Below are 24,053 nucleotides of genomic sequence, written 5' to 3'. Positions count from 1 at the left end.
ATCATTATCCTTCTGATTCCGCGACCGGACTCGTCGAGTCCATGCCCGACTCGACGAGTAGAAGCCTTTTTTTGGGTGTTTTCCTTCTTCATTCCACTCTTGAGCTCCTAACCGCTTCTCTTGCTTCCTTTCGCTTCCGAGCTTCATCTTTGGAGTGAAAAACATAATTTAACACTTTTAAGTACCTTTTGTCCATAATATGCAACAATTTAGCTAATATATGAATAAATAAACTATACTTAATACACACTCTCTAGCCCCGAAACCCCCCGAAAAAGCCTAGGGAACCTCCCTAGCACGAGGCGGAAGCCCCGGAGTGCTCGACGGCTCTGAGAAGAAGAGCTTTTCGGCTCGGGAATGTTGTTCCAAGAAAAGCCCGGTTTTTTATAAAACTCGTTATAAGTGAGCTGCGCCTACACTATTTTTAATATATCGTTTATTTAATTATAGTAACGTTATTAGAAACTTATAATAAGTACTTGGGCTATTATTATGGGTTATATAAGTATTGTTTAATGCTTATATAATAGTAATAATATCTAGACTATTAATTAGTCTCGATAAACAATATACTAAACTCTAGTGGTAATACTACTAGGTTTCGACGAAGGAAATTATTTTTAAGAAGCGAAACGTTGTCTAAGTTCGGAATCACCACCTTTTCAAGTGAGTGCATAGTCCCTTTCATGAACATGATTTTAATACAAGTATTAATTAAAGTATTAAATATATGTTAAAGAGTTAAATATCTGTTGAAGAGTTTATGTGTGAGTGCATAGTCCCTTTCATGAACATGATTTTAATACAAGTATTAATTAAAGTATTAAATATATGTTAAAGATTTAAATATTTGTTGAAGAGTTTATGTGTGAGTGCATAGTCCCTTTCATGAACATGATTTTAATACAAGTATTAATTAAAGTATTCAATATATGTTAAAGAGTTAAATATTTGTTGAAGAGTTTATGTGTGAGTGCATAGTCCCTTTCATGAATATAATTTTAATACAAGTATTGATTGAAGTATTAATTATATGTTTATGTGTAAGTTAATTGATGTTGCCTGAAATACGTGTTAAAGAACATACCTGATTATACATGATGATTTAGGATAAAGAGTAAACCTAAATTAATTATGAGGAATATTGGGTAGTATTTTCTTACGAGTACGAGCAAGTTATATTCAGAGAATAGAACTTTAGTATATGTCATTAATCCGGGAGCATGGATTAGACATAGTCATCGTCCTCAGTCCGGGAGTATGGATAGGACATAGCCATCCTTCGTTAATCCGGGAGAATGGATTTACACATAGATACTTGTCCCTAATCCGAGAGTATGGAATGGGTACAGTTATTAATCCGAGAGCAGGAATTAGATCCGAGATTATGGGTTAAGTAAGAGGTAAAATTTAAGGCCCGAGTATGGATAGTCTCGTTGTAAGGATTAACGGGCGGGGTAAGAGTTGCTTATGTATATATGGTGAAATTGTATATTTTGTGAATTCTAAATTATATATATATATATATATATATATATATATATATATATATATATATATATATATATATATATATATATATATGATATAACATTGTGGGATTGAAATCCCTATGTACTCACCAGGTTTCCCAACCTGACCCACTCCAGCTTATTTGTATCACAAGTGTCTATATGAAGTTACATTACACTGAGAGATTAAGAAGATGTAAATCACTAGTGATAATGAAGGTAAGTTTTGTTTATGCTTATGCTTCTGTATTGACGATGACATCCCAATGGTTTAAAATAAAAAAAATACATTTCTTCGGAAATGCTTTGATAACGTATTTATCATGTTTTTCCTGGGAACAAATTCCGCAACATTTTTATAAAAATGGTACTCTGATTTTTATAAAGCATAAACATAATCAGTCTTTTCTAGCCGTGAAAATGGGGATGTCACAATGCGCCAAACAGAGCACACATAGAGGTTTTTGACTCCGAAGACTTCTAAAAATCAAACAACTGCGAGATGAAAAGTACTGTGCGTGTGCTGCACCGCGCAGCAAAAAGAGGTCTGAAGAGGTTTTTTCCAAAAAACAAACAACATCTAAATCATCGAGGGGCCCACATATATTGCTTTTATCCCTACAAGGGTAAAAGGAATGGATAAACTTCGACTCATATGATTGCTCTATATACTTATCAAATTACACACAAAAATGCATTTTATAACACCAAGTTACTGGTGCGTTTTCACATAATCAATCTGTAACCGACTTGTAGATTGAAACTCATATCTCTTGGGTTGGAGAATATAAGATATTATCGTTTCATGATCACTCGTGATAAAATCCATGAAGTGAGTCAAATGAGCGTGGGTTTAATGCAACACTCGAATCTCATTCCAGGAGCACTCATGAACAATGCAGTTATGTCTAGGCCACCTAGACAAACTACAGACCCATTCATGACAATCTTTCCTCCTACCTACTTCCAAAGTATGATTGACTATGGAGAGTTTGAATAACCTAGTTATTTGGTAGTCAAAACATGCAAAGTGAAACACACGAATAATACTAATCCTATATGGCCCCAAGCACCTTTGAGAGTAAATAAAACACCTTTTATTTAAACACCATATTGATTACACATTATTCATTGTATAATGTTTCGAATGATCAACTTTATACTTGAATCTGGAACAATAATCATGTCATGCTCCAAGCATGCATACTATGTTTGTCCAAACAATAGTTATGCCATACTCCAAGTATGCACACTATGTTTGTCTATGATCCTTTGTGAAATAGACCAATTGAACATGATTCCAATGATGCTCATTTCATAATTCCAAATCCTTACCACAAATGTAAGAATACAATATTTTTTGACATTTACCAAAATCTGTTAGATTCTAAACTTGTATGCATTGATCCTCTTGTAATGACTATGCATAAAAGTTACAAAGACTTGTCAACAAACATTATAGAGTATTTCAATGGAGATCAATTCCATGGAAACGAAGTCTCACATTCAAAGTACATTCCTTTGAACATCCTTATTGCATTAAGTTTTCTAATCTTACACATATTTGAAAAAAAACTTCCACCCATGGAAATATTTCCATATTCCCATTTTGACTATCACTTCTGAACAAGAGTTGCCTCTTTTCAGAATATGCCAGTATGGTCCTTTCAAAATTAACACTATACTTCCAATTGTCCATTAGCAACCAATCTTTGGTAAATCTCAGATTGTCCTCAACAATTTCTTAATCATTTTAGTCATATCCAATTCTAGACTTTTTCCCTTCTTAATGCACTAGGCATTTGGAAAATTTAGAACGGATGAATATTATAACACATGTAATCGATCCTATATCCGAAGCATATAGGACACAATTCATGATGTCTCACATAAATACATGATACTAGATCAGTCTTTTGCTATAATATTTCTATTTCTATCTGTCATGTTCTCATAATTCAGATTATGAAAAGGGATGTCGTAATCATAATTGAATTTTAGAATGCAAATAATGTAATTATGACTAAATTTATTAAAAACTCACAATCTAAGCTTTTAGAATTGGAATGAAGTATAATTTCCTCTCCCTTAATTATAGCAAACAACTTTTCAACCCTTACAGCTTTGCAAATTGAAATTTTTATTTTCTATAATTAACTTTGCTAACTTGAAAAACTTAACATAAAAATCATGCTCCCACTAACATGATAATTATTAGCATAACACTTATGCCCCCACTAGCTTTGACATGTATTCAGAAATCAGTTGGACTTCTAGAAATCAATACTCTATTGACTTTCTTACCAAAGTTCAAATTTCTGATACGAGATGCTTTGATAAGACTTTATCAAAATCATACACCTTTTCTTATATGACTCACATGTGTGTCTAATCAATTTTTAGAACTATGTAAGGGGTTGCCGTAATCATAGTCGTAATTGTTTAGACCTTTTCCATTTCTCACAAGTCCATGTTAGTGTGCCGGTTTACCACACACACTCCACTAACGGCTTTGAGAATGCAAATATTACAATTTCTATCTACTTAAAATCAACTTAGTGAAAACGTTTCCTCACCATCATTTTTATGAATTAGACAAGTTTCATTCGGGATCATTAAAGTTCCCTTCTGCTATCTTTGTAAGATGCGATTTCACTAATCAAGGTGAGTTGTTCATTTTTTTTCCTTCTCATGCATATTTATTGTGAAGTTCATTAACATTTTTATTTATTCAACTAATAGGACAAGTGGCTGCTGCATTTGAAAAGCACGTGGAAGTATACGGGGGTTTGGATATTTGTATTAATTCTGTAGGTCTCGAAACATCGGTGCCATTTCATGAAGACCAAACAAATGGATCAAAAACATGGAGACATGCAATCAATGTGAATCTTGTAGCAGTTATTGATTGCACCGACAGAGCGGTATTCTTGTTATTGACTTGTTTTTAACATGTTGAAATATATATATATATATATATATATATATATATATATATATATATATATATATATATATATATATATATATATATATATATATATATACTAGCCGTTTACCCGCATCAAGCGACGGGTATGAATTGTTTTTTGAAAAATTAACTTCAAGAGACGATTATTTCTTTTGCTCTATATTTAGAAAACAACGAACTCTTTATTTTTAATGACATCTAAATTTAGATGATTAATAAATTTTCTAAAAAAATAATTTAAAAATACACTGAGTTAGGTTAAAATATCTAATGAAAAACTATCATTTACCTTAATGGTAGGAAAGTTCCAAGATATGCTTCATAATCTTGGTAATTAAAATGTTTATTAAATTTCTTTGGTAACATACTGTTCAATTTTCAATTGTAGTTTAGGTAATAGACATTTCTTTAGAAAAGTCTGTACGTAACCTGTCAATGCCTACGTAAAGTAAGTTGATTTCAAGCCACATAACACGATCCAAGAATATATTAATGCTTTTTACTAATGAATTTTATTAATATAAAAACAGTTTGTAGGATCATAAAACTGTAAAAATTGAATTTAATTAATACACAATAGTGCAAGGGCAATATCGTCCCAAAACTGTAAAAATTGAGTTTCTTTTTTTAAAATACAAAAACAATGTACAAGGGTTAATATCATCCTAAAACTGTAAAAAAATCAATTTTTTAATGTAATACTGTGTGGATGAGCAATATGGTCCTAAAGTTGTAAAAGTTCAATTTTATTAGTATAAAAACAATTTGTAGGGGCAATATGGTTCTAAAACTATAAAAAAAATTGTTTTATTAATATAAAAACTGTTTGCAGGGGCAATATGATCCTAACACTAAAAAAAATGAAATTTATTAATATAAAAACACTGTGCAGTGGTTATATGGTCCTAAAACTGTAAAAAAAATTTAAATTTATTAATATAAAAATAGTGTTCATGGGCAATATGGTCATAAAACTATAAAAATTGAAATTTATTAATACAAAAACAGTATACAGGGGCAATATCATCCTGAAACTGTAAAAGTTGATTTTTTTTTAATATAAAAAATAGTATACAAAGGCAATATCATCCTAAAAACTGTAAAAATTGAGCTTTTTTAATATAAAAAACAGTATGTAGGGGCAATATGATCTTAAAATTGTAAAAATTGAATTTTATTAATATACAAACAGTTTGTCGGGCATTATGTTCCTAAAACCGTAAAAAAATGAATTTTATTAATATAAAAATAGTATGCATGGACAGTATGGTCCTAAAACTTTAAAATTTGATTTTTTTTTAAATATAAAAACAGTGTTCAGGGGCAATATCGTCCTAAAGTTTTAAAAGTTTGAATTTTTATTAAAATAGAAAACAGTGTGCAGGGGAATATGGTCCTAAAACTATAAAAAGTGATTTTTTTTAATAAAAATACAATGTGCAGTGGCAATATGATAAAAAAAGTGAAAATCCATAATGTTTTGATATAAAAACAGTTTGTAGTATCCGTCCGGTATTGTCCAAAACTATAAAAATTAAATGGTATTAATATAAAAACACTGTGTAGGGGTGGTAATTTACATTTTTCTACGAATTCAAGCAATATCAAACCAACAACAAATTTACTTAGGACTTCAAAATCAAAACCATCTGTAGTACAAAATCATCCAATTTAACAATTCACCAAATCTATCAAATTCAAAAGCAGAAACAGTCCATTTAACATCATATGTCCAACTATTCTCCATTGAGACCTTTGATATTAACAAACAAATTTAACCTTAAAGACAATAAATAATAACATCATAAATCAGAGTAAATCGACATGTAGCCCCAAATTTTGTTCCAAATACATACTGACCATCATTTTTATTTATCTAACAGTCCTCTTTTAGTTTTCGGGTTCTCGGGAAACTTTGAGTGTCAAATGATCAATCCTCTCTCTCTATGTATACATACATATATATATATATATATATATATATATATATATATATATATATATATATATATATATATATATATATATATATATATATATATATATATATATATATCAAAGTTGAAAAATCGTTTGACGGTAGCTCGACGGTCGACTGATGTTATGGGATTAATCGGTCTTGGCGGAGATTAATCGGAGACCATAGATTAGTAATAAAATATTAAAATTAATTAAATATTAATATATCTTAAGAAAAACAAGTACTTCAAAATTAAAAAATAAGAAAAATTGTAATTTGGAAATTTTGAAATACGAAAATATGAACATTTTTGTATAATATTTGAAATTTTGAAAATTTGAAAATTTGAAATTTTGTGAGTAATTTTTTTTTATTTCTTTTTAAAAGTTTTTTGACCTTTTTTTTTTTTTTTATTTTTTTCGAACGTTTTGACATTTGTTGACCGATTAATCCCACCAAGGCCGATTAATCCCGCCAAACCCGATTAATCCTAAATTTCCGATTAATACCCAAATCCTCGACGGTTGGAGAACGCCAAGCGATCCACCATAATATATCGTTTTGTTTGATATATTCATTATAATGTTTTTAAACTTCAACCTCTAACTTGATTTACTTTCAAGATTTTCAAATTTTCACTATTATTTTCCTTTTAAATCAAATATTTTTTTTTTCGAACACATACTAGGCTATATATATTGTAGTTGTAAATGAAAATTATGTTAGACGAAGATAAATGTGAATTTTATAAAAATCTTGGAAATAAATCAAGTTAAACGTTGAATTATAAGAACATTGGACAATTACAATGTATATATGATATTAAAACTACGTAGTATGATAAGTTTGAGTATCTAAGCTTATATACCCTTAAGGGTATATTTACTATTCCCCCCTATATATATATATATATATATATATATATATATATATATATATATATATATATATATATATATATATATATATATATATATATATATATATATATATAATAGTTTCCAATATGTTAGGATTATTTACTTACAAAATAATTGGTTTTAGATAGTCCATTAATATATCATCTGCTGCAAAAAAATACAGATCAAAATAATGGAAGCTGCAAACAAACCTGGTGTGGTGATAAATTTGGGTTATGCATCAAGACTGTATCCAATGATCTCTGACCCTATCTATTCTTCCAGCAAAGGTATAATTACATTACACTAAATATCAGCAGCAAATAGCATCCGATGATCTTGATTCACACTAGATTCTCTTTATCTGCATATATACTATTGTTAATTCTGATAGATGGTTTTTTTTTTTTTTTTTTTTTTTATATTTTTTTGAAAGGGTGTGTGGTTATGTTTACAAGATCACTTTCTTCCTACAAGGAAAAAGGTATCCGTGTCAATGTGCTTTGCCCAGAGGTCAGACGAACTCCTTATTTATGATTATGTTTCGCTAATGATGCAAAATAATTTTTTTGTAATTAATAAGTTATTTTCCGCGATTTGCCTAGGGTTTGCAATCATATGGTCCTTTTTTTATTTTTATTTTTTTTATTTTTTATTTTTTTAGTATTGTTAGATTAAACTAATTAAAACAAGTCTATGCAAATAAAGATATGAAGACTATTATTAGGAGATAAACACATGAATAATACAATATAAAAGTTTGCTTAAATTGCTGATATCAATCGTCAATGAGAATTACATCTACTTTCATAATCTCCTTACTTTAATTAACTAATATTTATCCAATCCATCAATTTTGGACTACCCGATTAATCTTCTATAATCTCCTTTCTTTAATTGGTTTCTCGTTGAGCTTAATCACTCGAAGCTTCCCTTGTATAATGGTAAACTTAATTATTGCCAATGCCTTAGTAAGTATGCTTGCCTTTTGCTCTTTTGAGAAACGAACTCCATAATGATTTGTCTATTCTCCAAACATTCCTAAATGAACTCAAACTTTGTATTGATGTGTTTGCGTCACCATGGAATACCAAATTCTTCACCAATTGAACTGGCGATTTGCTATGTACGAAAAGTTCCACCGGTATGATGATCATTTCATCTAACAGATTAGACAACGAATTATCGCTTGCCAAGCCTCCATCCGAACCTTCATGAACTCCATCCAAAAGTTAGAAATGTCATTGTACTTTGTTTTTACGTTTGCCACGTGATAGTGCTTTCTCGATGCTAGGAAAGCATTTTGTTAGTGCGATTATAGTTCACCACATAGACACACAAGTTTTGACCTTGATTCAATCCGAAATCATAACAATTTTATGAGTTCGGATTTTAATTTTTATATTCATTTACCTGTTTACAACCCATACATGTTTACCTTTTTATTAATGGATTGGGTATGGATGTTTGTCTATACGTTCCACTTAAATATATATATATATATATATATATATATATATATATATATATATATATATATAACTCGATTGGTAAGTAAAATATAGTACATATTGTAAAAGGGTCAGATTAATCGGTCGGATATTCGTCGAGAATCATTAATTTATCGCACACACTAAAATAATGAAAATTTAATGGGTTGGTTATTCGTTGATTTTGTGTTTGTGGATATGGATTCGATTATTTAACACCCTAAGTGTTATTAGGAAAGTAGGTCATGTTTTTAAAATTTTAAAATGGTTTGGATCAAGGGTGTTTCGCTTCAAACTCCCCTAATTGATAAATGTACCACTACATCTCCGCCAAGGTCACTGTCGAAAAAACCCACAAGTTCTTTGCTCCTTTAATCATGATGATACATGATGTCATAATTAATTGTACCTTTCACATGCTGAAGCACTTGCTTCATCGCATATTTGTAAAGTGACTTTAGTCTTTCCATATAACGACTAAGTAAACAAATCGGGTCGGGTATGAATTAAGTACCTCAAACTCCACACAATTCACATATATTCGGTGGGATCCACTAGTTCTCATTCTTCTTCTTTCTTGAGTTTCAGTTATGGGAAAAGTTTGGGTTGCAATCTTTCATAGCAAACTTCTCCAAATTCCTCTTTGCATACGCCAATTATTTTAACAATGCTCCATCTTTTTTTTTACCCTTTTATGCCAAAGTAAAAAAATAAGCAATCCAAGATCACTAATTTTGATATTTTTCATAAATTCCACTTTAAATTCATTAATTTCCTTTTCAATAAAGCCAATAATGATAAGATCATCTATATATATACAACAAAAATTAATGACAAACCTCCTGTGTTTCGAGTGTAAATGACTTTATCATACCTTTTGAACCCAATATTATTCAAGCTTTTATCCAAGCAAATATTGCATGCCTTTTGTACTTAATTGATGTAAACCAGAAACACTTTAGATAGATTGTAAAATTTTGTCTTAATTCCTTTAACAGCGAAAACTTGGATTTGCAGCATACTCTTCTTCATTTAGCCGACCATTTAGAAGTATGACCATTAAGTCAAAATGGTTTATCTCCCAATTCAATTGGGGTGCTAATACGATAATAAGTCAGATCGTATCAAGTAGAGCTGGTGTGAATACTTCCTTAAAACCGGCAACATGTTTTTGTAAGAAACATCTTGTAATGAGATACGCCTTATACATGATGTTTGTTCCAAAAGTATCATTTTAACCTTGAATAATTACTTTAATCTAATGAGTTTGTGACCATAAAGTAGATCAATAAGTTTCCAAGTATGCAATCCATTAATTTTAGATTTATGCGGTTAAACTTCTACTAATACTATTATCAATATATATATATATATATATATATATATATATATATATATATATATATATATATATATATATATATATATATATATTAGCCGAAGATATCTTTCAGATATCTTTCCTCATATTGAGGAAGTATTGTTATAGTTGATAAACTCTTCATTATAGATAGCGATAGGATATTGTATAAATATGGATTGTAAATCATTGGAATGAGACGGGGAAAATTATCAATTAACATGGTATCAGAGCACAAATATCATTAACCCTACCTCGCCTCCTGTTCTTCTCCTGTTCTTCCCTGTACGCCATTTTTTTTCTCTTCTTTTTCAATGGACCCAAAATCTCACCCAGCCATCACAGTCACAAACATATGGAACTTCATTCCGTTTATACTGGAGATGGAGAGCGGACAGTACACCTCATGGGCAGAATTATTTCGCATCCATTGCAGGGCTTTTCAGGTTGCAGATCACATTGATTCTACCGTCATCCCTCCTTCAAAACCACCTTCTTCTTCTTCTTCTTCCTCAACCTCAACAAAAGCTGATCAAACCTCCACTGAAGCCGACAAAACTAAAGCATCTGAGTTTGCAGCATGGTCACGACTCGATGCTATTGTTCTCCAATGGATCTACAGCACAATTTCTAATGATCTGCTGCACACAATTTTGACACCAAACACCACTGCGTGTCAGGCATGGACTGCCCTTGAAAACATTTTTCAAGATAACCAGAGCACTAGAGCTGTCTATCTTGACAGCAAATTCGTCTCTACAAGACTTGATCAACACCCTAACATCTCCTCCTATTGCCAAGCCATGAAGATGCTTGCTGATCAACTGGCAAATGTGGGAAACCCGGTTTCCAACCAACGTCTTGTTCTTCAACTAATTGCTGGTCTCAATGAAAGCTATGAAGGGGTCGCGATGATCATCCAGCAAACAACACCCTTACCTGATTTCTATGCAGTTCGCTCCAAACTCATCATGGAAGAAGCACGAAAAGCTCATCAGGTTGCTGCCATTGCTGTATCCCTAACCGGAGGCACCTCCGCTACCGCCTTGACTGCTTCAGCACCAATGACTCATCCAAATTTTGGAGATAGCAGCCGCCTTAACCACCAACAGGCAGATCCCTTTACTTCTCGTGGACGCGGACGGGGTCGAGGAGGACGCGGTCGTGGACGATCTTCCAACGGGCGTGGACGCGGTACCAACAATAACCAAACCCAACAGACATACAATCGGGGGTCCTGTCCCTATCAGCCATGGACTACACCGCCACCATGGGCTTTTCCCAACTATACACCATGGGCTTACCCCCCTTGCCCATATCCGACCCAGCAATATGGATCCTCCAGACCTCCATCAGTTTCCCCCGGGATTCTAGGCAATCGACCTCAGCAGGCCTATCTGGTATCAGAAATCAGCCACACACCAACCGATCTTGAGCAAGCTTTTCACACAATGACATTACACCCACCTGATCAGACTTGGTATGCTGATACCAGAGCAACGTCACACATGACTCCCAACACAAGTAACTTCACGTCTTATATCAATAATGGTCTTTCTCAGAATGTCATTGTCGGTAATGGTTCCACTATTCCAATTCAAGGCACCGGTAATCAAACACTTCCTTACCCTCTTCCTCCTTTTATTCTAAAAAATGTTCTTCACACTCCAAATGTCATTAAAAATCTTTTATCCATTCGTCGCTTCACTATTGACAACAATGTTTCCGTAGAATTTGACAAGTTTGGTTTTGATGTGAAGAACTTCCAGACGCGGACTCCAATCCTCCGTTGCAATAGTACCGGTGCTCTCTACCCTTTCAAGCTCCAGTCAAATTCCCAAGTTACACAACCTTCTACTTTTGCTGCAATTACAAGAGACCTATGGCATCATCGCCTTGGCCACCCGGGCGCGGATGTTTTATATTCTTTACGTTCTACTTTAAATTTTCCTAGATCAAAACCTTTTTCTTCTGTTTGTCGTTCTTGTGTGTTGGGTAAACAAATAAAACTTCCTTTTATTACTTCTCAGTCAATAACTCATTTACCTTTTGACATTATTCATACGGATCTATGGACCTCCCCTGTGTTAAGCTCTAGTGGTCACCGCTACTATATTTTATTTTTGGATGACAAAACCAATTATTTATGAACTTATCCTCTAGCCAATAAGTCCCAAGTTTTTTCCATCTTCATCCAATTCTTTGCTATGGTCAAAACACAATTCCATTACACTATTAAAACCATACAATGTGATAACGGTCGTGAGTTTGATAACCATCAATTTCACAATTTTTGCTCTCAAAATGGCCTTCAATTCCGCTTTTCTTGTCCGCACACATCTCCTCAAAATGGAAAAGCTGAACGTAAAATACGATCCATTAATAATATCCTTCGCACTCTTCTCACCCACTCAAACGTACCCATGCATTTTTGGCACCATGCCCTCCAACATGCTACGTACCTGTTAAACATTCTTCCCACCAAACTTATTGCCAATCTAACCCCTACACATCTTCTATATAATCTTCAACCCTCATATTCACACCTTCGTACCTTCGGTTGTCTATGTTACCCACTTACTCCATCTCCCACCATCCACAAACTCCAAAAACGTTCCCGACCCTGCATTTTCTTAGGCCACCCCATCAATCACCGAGGGTACAAATGTTTTGACATGCAAAATAAAACCATTATTATATCCCGCCATGTAATATTCGATGAAACTATTTTTCCCTATCTTAACCTATCATCACTGACCCCTACAACCCAACTATCATCAGACCCACACCCATTAATGTGGTCCGACTCCATTCAACCAACCCCCAACGCAGCTACGCCTCCCCCATTGGTTGACAACAATGCTCCGACAACCACCCCATCACCTCCCCTAATCACTTATTCACGGCGTACAAGGCCTACCCTTCAACAACCGCCTTCCACAAAAACAACCCCTTCTGGTTCGAACCCCCTACCAATCACCTCACAAACACCTTCTGTTCCTCCTACTCGTACCATCCACACCAGAAGTATGTCTGGCATTTCGAAACCCAAACAACACTACAACCTCCATACTTCTACCTCTCTCTCCCCTATCCCTCGAAACCCAATAGAAGCACTTAAAAACCCGGATTGGAATAAAGCGATGACAGACGAGTTTCAGGCCCTTATTGATAATAAGACGTGAGAGTTAGTCCCGAAACATAACAATATGAATATAGTGCGTAGTATGTGGATTTATCGTCATAAAACTAAGTCTGATGGTTCTTTAGAGCGATACAAAGCTCGTTTGGTTTGTGATGGCAGGTCTCAAAAAGCAGGTATCGACTGTGGTGACACTTTCAGCCCCGTGGTAAAGCCGGCGACAATTCGGACTGTTTTGTCCCTAGCTCTTTCTAATGAGTGGCAAATTCACCAACTCGACGTGAAAAACACGTTTCTACATGGACATCTACATGAAACGGTTTACATGCATCAACCCCCGGCTTTCGTAATCATTTGTATCCAAATCATGTATGCCTGCTTAAAAAGTCTCTCTACGGACTTAAACAAGCACCACGAGCTTGGTACCAAAGATTTGCTGACTACGTATTCACTATGGGGTTCAAACATAGCAAATGTGACCATTCACTATTCGTATACAAAAAGGGAACCCATACGACCTTCCTCCTTCTATATGTAGACGACATCTTACTCATCACCTCCTCACCCGGATTACATCATAAGTTTATGGTTTTATTAGCAAAAGAGTTTGCCATGAAAGATCTTGGACCCCTAAGCTACTTTCTTGGCATTTCGGTGTCTCGTCATAAAGATTCACTTTTTTTGTCACAACAAAAGTACGCCACCGACATTTTGGAACGAGCAGGCATGACTTCATGTCACCCAACTTCTACACCAGTTGACAGTAAGGCCAAATTAAGCAGCACCGATGGAACTCTTTTGCCTGACGGGGGAATACACTATCGCCAGCTGGCAGGGGCTCTCCAATACTTGACCTTCACACGGCCAGACATAAGCTACGCAGTTCAACAAGTTTGCATGCACATGCATGCACCCCGAACATCTCATTTTAATGCTCTTAAACGAATTTTGAGGTATATTAAAGGTACTCTTGCTCACGGGTTGTATCTTCACAAATCACCTTCTAGGAAACTTATTGCCTATACCGATGCCGATTGGGCAGGTTGCCCGGACACGAGACGCTCAACTTCTGGTTACTGTGTCTACTTGGGCGATAACCTAATATCCTGGTCCTCCAAGCGTCAACTAACACTCTCCCGATCTAGTGCAGAAGCAGAATACCGGGGAGTTGCAAAGGTCGTTTCCGAAACATGTTGGATCCGAAAATTGTTGTTGGAGCTTCATGTCCCTCCAACTACAGCCACACTAGTCTATTGTGACAATGTCAGCGCCGTTTACTTATCATGCAACCCGGTTCAACACCAACGTACCAAACACATCGAGCTGGACATTCATTTCGTTCGGGAAAAGGTCGCTCAGGGTCAAGTCCGTGTATTCCACATTCCCTCTCGCTATCAGATTGCGGATATCTTCACAAAGGGTCTACCTTTCATTCTCTTTGACGATTTCAAGTACAGTCTCAACGTTCGTCATCCTCCCGATTCGACTGCGGGGGTCTATTAGCCGAAGATATCTTTCAGATATCTTTCCTCATATTGAGGAAGTATTGTTATAGTTGATAAACTCTTCATTATAGATAGCGATAGGATATTGTATAAATATGGATTGTAAATCATTGGAATGAGACGGGGAAAATTATCAATTAACAATATATATATATATATATATATATATATATATATATATATATATATATATATATATATATATATATATATATATATATATATATATATATATATATATATATATATATATATGCATATTAATCAAGCTAAATTTGTGGGTTTTCAGCTTCTTAACTTGAATGGAAGCTCAAATTCCATGGATACATTGATAGAAGGTACTATGTTGTACTACTTCATCATACTTCATGAGAGGAGAGAATAGGAGGACAACTGATTCTGTGAATTATGAAATTAATTAGTTGTTTGAGTTGTCATCATATGAAACAGGTGCCTTTCAACTTATTACCGATGAAAGTAAAGCTGGCTCTTGTTTACTTATCACAAACAGTGGAGGCCTGGAATACATGCCAACATCATTTGATCAAGAAGAAAAAAACTTGGCAGCGATCCCATCAAGATTGATGAAGACAATTCCTTTGGTTGTTAATTCTAGCATCGAGATCCCTGATAACTTTAAGCAATTGTAAGTTCTCATATATATATATATATATATATATATATATATATATATATATATATATATATATATATATATATATATATATATATATATATATATATATATATATATATATATATATCTCATTTTGGTATTCATTGGTAATATTCTTAATATTTTGATTACGTCTTGTGCCATTTGACACTTGTGATGCAGAATTATTCACACTCTTAGTAGAAATTTTCGGGCTGCTACACGTGTGATATGTGCACCCTTGAAATTGCCGATTAAACCAGATCATGTCCTCTTAAAAATCATAGTATTTTTTTTCTTTCATAAACCGATAAATCTTACATCCATCTAATTATATTTTGTCCTTATGAGACTAGAGCATTTGGGGATGGATAGCTTTCAACAACTTCCTAGGCCAAAAGATTTTTTTTTTTTTTTTTTTTTTTTTTTTTTTTTTTTTGTTGTTTCTAATATTTTAATTCATTATTGTTAGTATCGTTTTCCTCTTATTATTTGTTGGCCTTATCATATAAATTATACGGACACTCACTCTTCTCATAATGTTTAAATTATTAAATAGAATTAGAATATGCATGTTTATTGAACATAATGTTACATTGTTCGTTTTCTTCTTCTTGTGAAATTTTTTGTATAATGACAGGTGATTTATAGTAGTAATGGTTACTTACGTGGAACCAAAGAAGAAATCAGCTCTAAACTTCCATTTTATCCTGGACTTGAGGTACAAAAATTAACACATATCGACAACATTTATAACGTAATACTTTTTAGAATTGAGGTGAAATTTCTGGATTCACGGATTTGTTTTAAATATTCTAGATATTTGACCATTTACAAAATAAAGGCTGTAGGAATAATTGCTCTAATGGGTGATGAGGTTAAAAATCTAAAAGTCGGCACTCCAGCAGCAATACGTAATATTGGAGGTTATTCTGAATTTACCATGGTATATGATTTTATTGAATTATTTTCTTTTTTATCTCGAGTATTCTAGATAAACTATTTAATCAAATGCAAAATTACAAGGTGTAGGATCAATGTTTTTTTTATCTAATTTTAATTACCATCTTATATTATTAGGTACCCTCAGAACTCATTATTCCTGTCGAATCACTGCACCCTGAAGTTGTTGCCATGCTTGTTTCTGGACTTACAGCATCCATTGCTCTAGAAAAGGTTTGTTTTGATTTTCATTTTCAATTAGAATTAATGTAGCAGCATATTTTTTTGATTAATTTTCATCAGCTAGAATAAATAGCAGATTGAGACTTCATTTGCAAGTTACCTTTTTCATGATCATGCAGGCAGCACACATGAAGTCTGGAGAGACAGTTCTTGTCACTGCTGCTGCAGGAGGAACAGGACAATTTGCAGCTCAAGTAATTATCTAAAGCTTTTTAATAATCTCATCTAACTGTATGTATGTGATGAATTAATTACTCATGACTCATTTTATGGGATAATACTAGCTTGCAAAATTAGCTGGAAACAAAGTAGTTGCAACCTGTGGAGGTAAGGATAAGGCAAAATTTCTAAGGGATTTGGGAGTTGATCGAGTCATCAACTACAAAGAAGAATCTGTAAAAGATGTATGTATCTTAATTTCCATCAGCTAATTAAGGTTAATTTAAATATTAAACGTTGTTCCTTATGTTACATAATAATTATATATAAAAATTAAACTATCAGGTTCTTAAGAAGGAATTTCCAAAAGGCATTGACATTGTTTTCGAATCTGTTGGTGGTGACATGTTTGATACATGCTTCAACGCATTAGCGACTTTCGGGCGAATGGTTGTAATTGGATCGACCTCTCAGGTAATTGACTACTTTAGTAGGCCTTTTAGTCTGATTTTATATAATTCTAGATATTTCTCCTTTATCACACTTACATTTCCTACTTTTGTTTCAGTATAATGAAGATATGGGAACTACACCAAGAAACTATCCAGGAATATGTGATATACTTCGACAACAGAGCAAGACTGTGGTATGTAATAGTTTCAAGTTTTACATCCATCCCATGAAAATGCATGGTCTAAATGAACCATATTATAATATTTTAAGGGATTTAATTACGTAGCAAGCCCATTATGCAATGTGTTTTTTTCTTTTTCATGGTAAAAATTTGAGAAACTTGCAGACTGGATTCAACCTAGGCCATTATCAGCACGGATGGAAAACACATCTAGATAATATGGTTCATCTTTACTCTATGGGAAAGCTAAAGGTATCATCATATATATTATAACTTTATTAGCATCTTTAGGATAATTCTTTCTAATAGAGTTCACATGCTACTCTTTCTTTGCAATCATATCAGGTTGGAATAGACCCTAAGAGCTTTGTGGGTGTGCAATCTGTTGTTGATGCAGTTGAATATATCCTTTCTGGAAAAAACATTGGAAAAGTATGCACATACAATACAATCAAACTTGTTAGAAATCTGGCACATGCACATTCGCTAACATGATCGACTAATCTTTGCAGGTTGTTGTTTGCATGGACCCGAGTTTCAACAAACAAGCATCCAATTAAGCTTTAAGCTTACGAATAATCAAATAAACACCAGTAGACTGCAAAAACATATATGTCACTAAATGGGTGTAACTTAAACCAGAGAAAAAGATCGAAGCTTTGTAATTTAAATAATATTAAAAATATACTTAATTAATGAATGAAAATAAGATCACTTTGTTATGAATCATATGGATAATAAGTATTTTTAATTTCTGGAAAATATCTTATTTTAGGGAATTATCTTGTTTCAGTTTTTACATTTGGTAATTAGGATCATTTAGTATTTGAGTCGATTTGGGTGATCTTTGTTTCCTTATTAGAGTCTTTTGTTTATCCCTATTTAAAGGGTAGTTGTTCATGAAATAAAATTATGTTTGAAGTCAATTGCTTTTAATCTCTTAGAATAGTTTAACCTAGTCTCCTCTCAATAGGAGATTAGGTGTTAGTAATACTCACGGCTGTAGGAAGTACAAGTACAGGTCCTGTCACGAGATCTAGATCCCGGGTCGTAACAAATTTGGTATCAGAGCCGCTCGTGATGTCTACTCAACAGGAAGAATTGATGAAGAGGCTAGAAGCATTCATGGTGCAACAAACTCAGAGTACCCTTGAATTGAAGGGGGCAGTCGAAGCCTTGCAGGCCAAACATGCGGCGCTGGAAGAGAGTTTATCACAATCCCAAAACAAGGTCAACAAACAAGGGTCTGAAGCAGGCGAGGAAGAAGAAGAGATGGACCAGCAATTTGAAGATAGCAACGAGCTAGGCCGAGGAAGGGGTAAGGGCATCGTCACCGGCAACGCACCAGGAGGCAAGATGACGAGTGTCTTCATGGTGTTAGGTCGAGGCAGGGGGTCGTTTGGATCAAATCCCTTGGGAACAGGACGGGGAGTAGGGAAGGGGTCTGATTCTTGGCGCAATGTAGACCCACAATCATTCAAACACCACTAGGATTTCCAGAAAGTCGAAGGATCGGGACACAATCGGCATATTGAACAAGAACAGGTGCATAAAAGTTGGGATGAATTTGATGAAGGAGGTTACTGTGGCGATCGGGTACCTGGAAATCGGGTGCCTAGATTCGCCAAGATGGAGTTTCCGGTGTATGACGACAAGGGTGACCCACTTGAATGGTTACAAAAGTGTGAGGACTTCTTCGAAGAACAACAAACACCGTCGGAGGCTTGGGTCCGCCAAGCAACTTTCGCCTTACAGAGTCGGGCAAGCGGGTGGTACCGAAACTTGAGAAGGATGAAAAATCGTTTGAATTGGGTCGAGTTTTTGGATGAATGCAAAATCCGTTTCAGTCTGCCTATGAGCTTGAATCCCTTAGTGGAGTTAACTCGGCTTCGACAAGTTGGGACAGTAGAAGACTACTGTGAAAGCTACGAATTGTTGTTGGGTAGGACGACGGGGGTCACACCGGAGCAAAGCATTTGGCACTTTTGTGTGGGGCTAATGAACGTGATAAGATATGAGGTTGAATTTGCGAGACCCATAACTCTATATTATGCCATGAATCTAGCCAGACAAATTGAGCTAAGGGTGGCAGAAGCAGGAGAACCAATAGGTGTCAGGCCTACAGGAAACCAAACCTCGATTGCAAGCCAAAAACGAGAGTCAGCAGGAAAAAGAGGAGCTGGAACCTACAAAGCTGAAACACTAAATCCGGCCTGGAAAAAACAAACGTCTGTAGAAATGGCAGAGAGGCGGGAAAAAGGCTTGTGCTTCAACTGTGATGAAATATTCTCTATTGGGCATAAATGTGCCAAGCTCTTTTGCATCATGATGAACAATGAGGAAGATGACGCTAATGGGTGACTATTGAGCTTGAGGACAAGCTCAATGCGGAGGAGGGGAGTAATGTTATGAATCATATGGATAATAAGTATTTTTATTTCTGGAAAATATCTTATTTTAAGGATTTATCTTGTTTCAGTTTTTACATTTGGTAATTAGGATCATTTAGTATTTGAGTCGATTTGGGTGATCTTTGTTTCCTTATTAAAGTCTTTTGTTTATCCCTATTTAAAGGGTAGTTGTTCATGAAATAAAATTATGCTTGAAGTTAATTGCTTTTAATCTCTTAGAATAGTTTAACCTAGTCTCCTCTCAATAGGAGATTTGGTGTTAGTAATACTCACGGCTGTAGGAAGTACAAGTACAGGTCCTGTCACGAGATCTAGATCCCGGGTCGTAACACACTTTTATTAGTTTGATTGTTTAGATGGTTAGTACTCTTCCCCTAAATTCCCCTAAAGTTAACTAACATGCAAAGAGAACTCACTAGCCATCACTTATGACTCTGCTCGGTGTTGTAAAACATAGACTAGCTAATCTAAAAAGGGCCATAATCTAAAAACCCACTAGGCCAAAAAAAAACTCGAAAAAGTTCAACTCAATAAAAATCAGCTTAACTTAATCCAACTAGGTCCAAACTCAGACCAAATCAGACCAAAACTGGACTGGTCCAATCTAAAAAGGATTAACTCGAAAAAAAATCAATGGCTCTCTTAAACCAGTTGGTAAAATAAAGAACATGTTAAATGTGATTTGAATATTTGGAGGATTCTCATGGAGCATCTGGAACACTTAGAACACTTAAAACATAATGGAGCACTTGAGGTTCATGGATATGTGACAAAGGAACGAATCATTTGAGAAGTGAATGGATCATCAGACAAAGGAAAGGATCAAGTGGCAAATGAACGGATATTCCAAAAAGGGTTTTGGAGCAACTTGGAGTGGTTTGGAGCAACTTAGAGCAACATTCAGCAACTTGGAGCAACATGGAGCATCATGTTGTGCCATGTAGAGGGAAGTTGTGCCATCTTTAGGGATATTGCACAATGATAGAAGGAGTTGTGTCATTTGGGTGCATATTGCACCAAATGGTTAGGAGTTGCACCACACTGAAGAGACATTGCGTCATATCTAGGAGATGTTGTGCCATTAGGGAGTGAAGTTGCGCCAAGAGGAGTGAAGTTACGCCATTTAGGAGAAGTTATGCCATCTTAATGATATGTTGCACCATTATGGGCCATCTTCGTAGCTAATACGCCATCTTGATTCCCCTGATGTGCCATGATATCCCTATTGACCCACATATGCTCTGAAATCCTCTTTGATGCTCATAACTTGATCATACTCAAGAAATGCACCATGTTGTGTCACCATGATGGATGTTAGACCATTTGTGTTCATGTTGTGCCACTTATGTATTGTGATGCTCCATTATGGTTCAAGGTCGTCCATTATTTGTGATGTTGATACACAAGCGTTTTATGACATGGAAGAATGTTCTAGATGATGTTGCATGGCGGAATATGATTGGTTGTCACAATTCATGGGCCAATGGGCTTGACCCATTAAGGATTTAGGTCTGATCCCTCAAATTTAAATAGGGATGTTTGCTTAGTCATTTGATGGCTCGTTGTAACACCCAGAATCAGGAAGACCATGAAAACAAAGGTTAAGCTCTAAATCAAGAGTCAACTCGTCGAGTCCAGGGAGGAACTCGACGAGTCGGAGCGGGATCCTTGTCATTGAGTAAGTGACCGACTCGGTGAGTCAGAGAGTGGACTCGGCGAGTCTGGTCTGGGCGAGAAAAACCCTAATCGCAGAGGTTGTGCCTTATATAAAGCACATTATAACCCACCCTCAACCTCTTTACTCCCCTTTTGAGTTCCAGAAACCCTAGAATTGAGTGAGCCTTCATTATTTGAGAGATTAGAGCCTTGGAAGAGAGAATCTTAGAGAGGGGCTTGAAGATCAAGGGCTTTGCTGCAAAGGAGTGGTGTAGATCCGGGATTTACTTCAGTTGGAGCTTTCATTTGAGGTAGTAGTCTGTTGTTTTGGCTTATGTGCATCTAGATCTATCTTATGTTTGAGTTTTTGGGCATTTTGAGTATGGATGAGATCTATTTCGAGTTTGGAGCAGATCTGAGGTTGCTACCTTAGATCTAGGTTGGTAATAACCTAGAAAGTCATAAAGTTTAGGCCAATAAGTTGTTGGTGAAGCCCCTTTGTTACAAACCCTAGCCCTAGAGTGTTCTAAGCCTATAACTCCTTAGTTACACGTAAAGTTTGCCACTTTACGTGGGGGTTAGGCTCTTGAGGATTGGATCTATGGATTTGAGCCCCTGCATGGCTCGAAAAGCCACTGTATGGATTAAGAACTGAAGAGACTCGGCGAGTCACATGGGTGTACTCGGCGAGTTGTATGAACGAACTCGGCGAGTTGGAAGAACAACTCGGCGAGTTAGTTGAAGATTGCCTTGGACTCGGCGAGTCTGGTCGCAGAACCTCAAACATTTTCTGGTTAAGCCTCGACTTAGGCGTCCCTAGAAGCATGCTTTTGTATGATGACTAAAGCCTCAATTGATTTTGAGTGAAGCCTTAATAACATGATATATACCAATCATGTTTTCCCAATCCAGGCTATCAAGTTCACTCTAATCATGAGCTACCTTACTCTACTCAAATTGAGTTTAGAGTTTTTTGCTTAGTCCTTCTTTCTTTAAAAGTAGAGGTACATTCGCTTCTTATACCATCTCCATTATAATTCGTTTCACTAATATAACCCCTAAGACTCTCAGATTAACCACTGAGGTTTATGGTTATACAAAATCTGCATTCATGATCTTAGTTTCATGCCACTATGTACTAAGTGCAACCCAAAGTTCAACACCACTAATGAATTGACGGTGAATTCAAAAATTCTTGTTAACCAGTGAAATCTCTTTTTTCTTTTGAGTGATCTTTATAAGTTTGTCTTTCACCAAGGCTTCTCTAACCCTAAAAGATCCAATTTAATTTTTTTTGAGATTTCCTTACTTCCTTTTGTCACTATAAAGTTTTTCATACCTACTTGTTCAACAGATCGCAATGATCTCACAAGTACTTCATTCAGTTTCGGTCTGATGTTAAGTATCGAAATTATGAATTGAAGCGAAAGCTACCCTCTTTAACCTTTAAAAAAAACCTTACAAAACTTCTCAACAAGTTATTGATCGTTATTCAATGGGAAACCAAGCAAGCACTTCAATGTCTCTCTTGACTTTGAAGGAAGTGATTTTTGCCCATAATCAATTGTTTTATGTCTGACTACGACATCACAGATAATCCCTAAAATCCCGTTTTATTTCTTTATCTTTTACACCCTCTACACGAAAATTTTTAATTTTCCAAATTCTAGTTTTCCACAGAATGATAATTCAAATGCTAAAGGCACAAAGAATCAAACGTCATAAGGAGAAACGATTGGGATAAAGTGGAAGCTGACTTAGCGGCTATCCAAACGGTTTGGCGACTTGAAAAAGTGAGTTATATGAAAGGACGTGTAAAAGGGAAACGTCTTTTCTCTCTCCTGCATCATCTTCAGCATGCCAACTGTTCACCCATCAACTCAGGCGCTATTTTTGAGATAATCCAAGATTTCAGTCGGATTTTTCTCTCTCTTCCTTGTACGTATAAAAGGAATTGGAACGGTACTCTCTCAACCTTTATCACTTCCAAAAATATCTCAAAGAAACCCGATGATTCTTTGCAACTGTTCATCATCTTCTCCAAGCTACTTCCATGGCAGAATCATCACCCGTTCACGATACCTCAGTTCGTCAACCTCTTCTCACCATCAAACCCCAATAGAACCTGATCATTGATCTCACTCCATTTGTCTATGAGCCCTATATGTTGTATGTGGTTGAGTGTCTCAAATACTCACCACTCGTTGACGCACTGACTAAGGTTGAAGTGGTTCCCATGTTGTGTATGTCTCTTGTCTACTCTACTGCATTCTATGACAAGATTAATAAACATATTCATTTTGAACTCCATGATGAGAAGACCTCCATCTCCAAGAGTTGATTTTGTGCCCTAATTGGTCTTTCTCAAGATTCATCTCTGGTAAACCCTGATTCCATTACAACTGGTCAACTGTTTTGTAACATCCCAAAAATACGAGCCAAAAATTTCATTTTAAAAACATGTTCTTAGCAATACATTAGGACTAAAACGTTCAATGATCATATCATTTCATAA

General features: G+C 35.0%; 1 protein-coding gene and 1 long non-coding RNA gene across 2 annotated transcripts; both read left to right on the top strand.

The window, feature by feature from the left end:
* The first annotated feature begins 4,107 nt into the window (after positions 1 to 4,107).
* On the top strand, positions 4,108 to 15,880 carry LOC145006361 (uncharacterized). The gene is made up of 5 exons (XR_013662879.1): positions 4,108 to 4,175; positions 9,830 to 10,004; positions 15,128 to 15,176; positions 15,289 to 15,484; positions 15,677 to 15,880. It is a non-coding gene; the product is annotated as an uncharacterized LOC145006361 (long non-coding RNA).
* A 181-nt stretch (positions 15,881 to 16,061) lies between these two features.
* LOC145007313 (uncharacterized) lies at positions 16,062 to 18,337 on the top strand. Its single transcript, XM_078966272.1, has 11 exons — positions 16,062 to 16,067; positions 16,134 to 16,214; positions 16,338 to 16,439; positions 16,574 to 16,669; positions 16,798 to 16,872; positions 16,963 to 17,082; positions 17,183 to 17,311; positions 17,406 to 17,483; positions 17,637 to 17,723; positions 17,817 to 17,903; positions 17,984 to 18,337. Exons 1-11 carry the CDS (start codon positions 16,062 to 16,064, stop codon positions 18,029 to 18,031), a joined length of 909 nt encoding a protein of 302 aa, XP_078822398.1. The 3' UTR covers positions 18,032 to 18,337.
* The last annotated feature ends 5,716 nt before the right edge of the window (positions 18,338 to 24,053 follow it).

Source organism: Lactuca saligna, chromosome 7 (genome assembly GCF_052625555.1).
Source record: "Lactuca saligna cultivar CGN05327 chromosome 7, ASM5262555v1, whole genome shotgun sequence".
NCBI lineage: Eukaryota > Viridiplantae > Streptophyta > Magnoliopsida > Asterales > Asteraceae > Lactuca > Lactuca saligna.
This window is presented reverse-complemented; position numbering and strand designations above follow the sequence as displayed.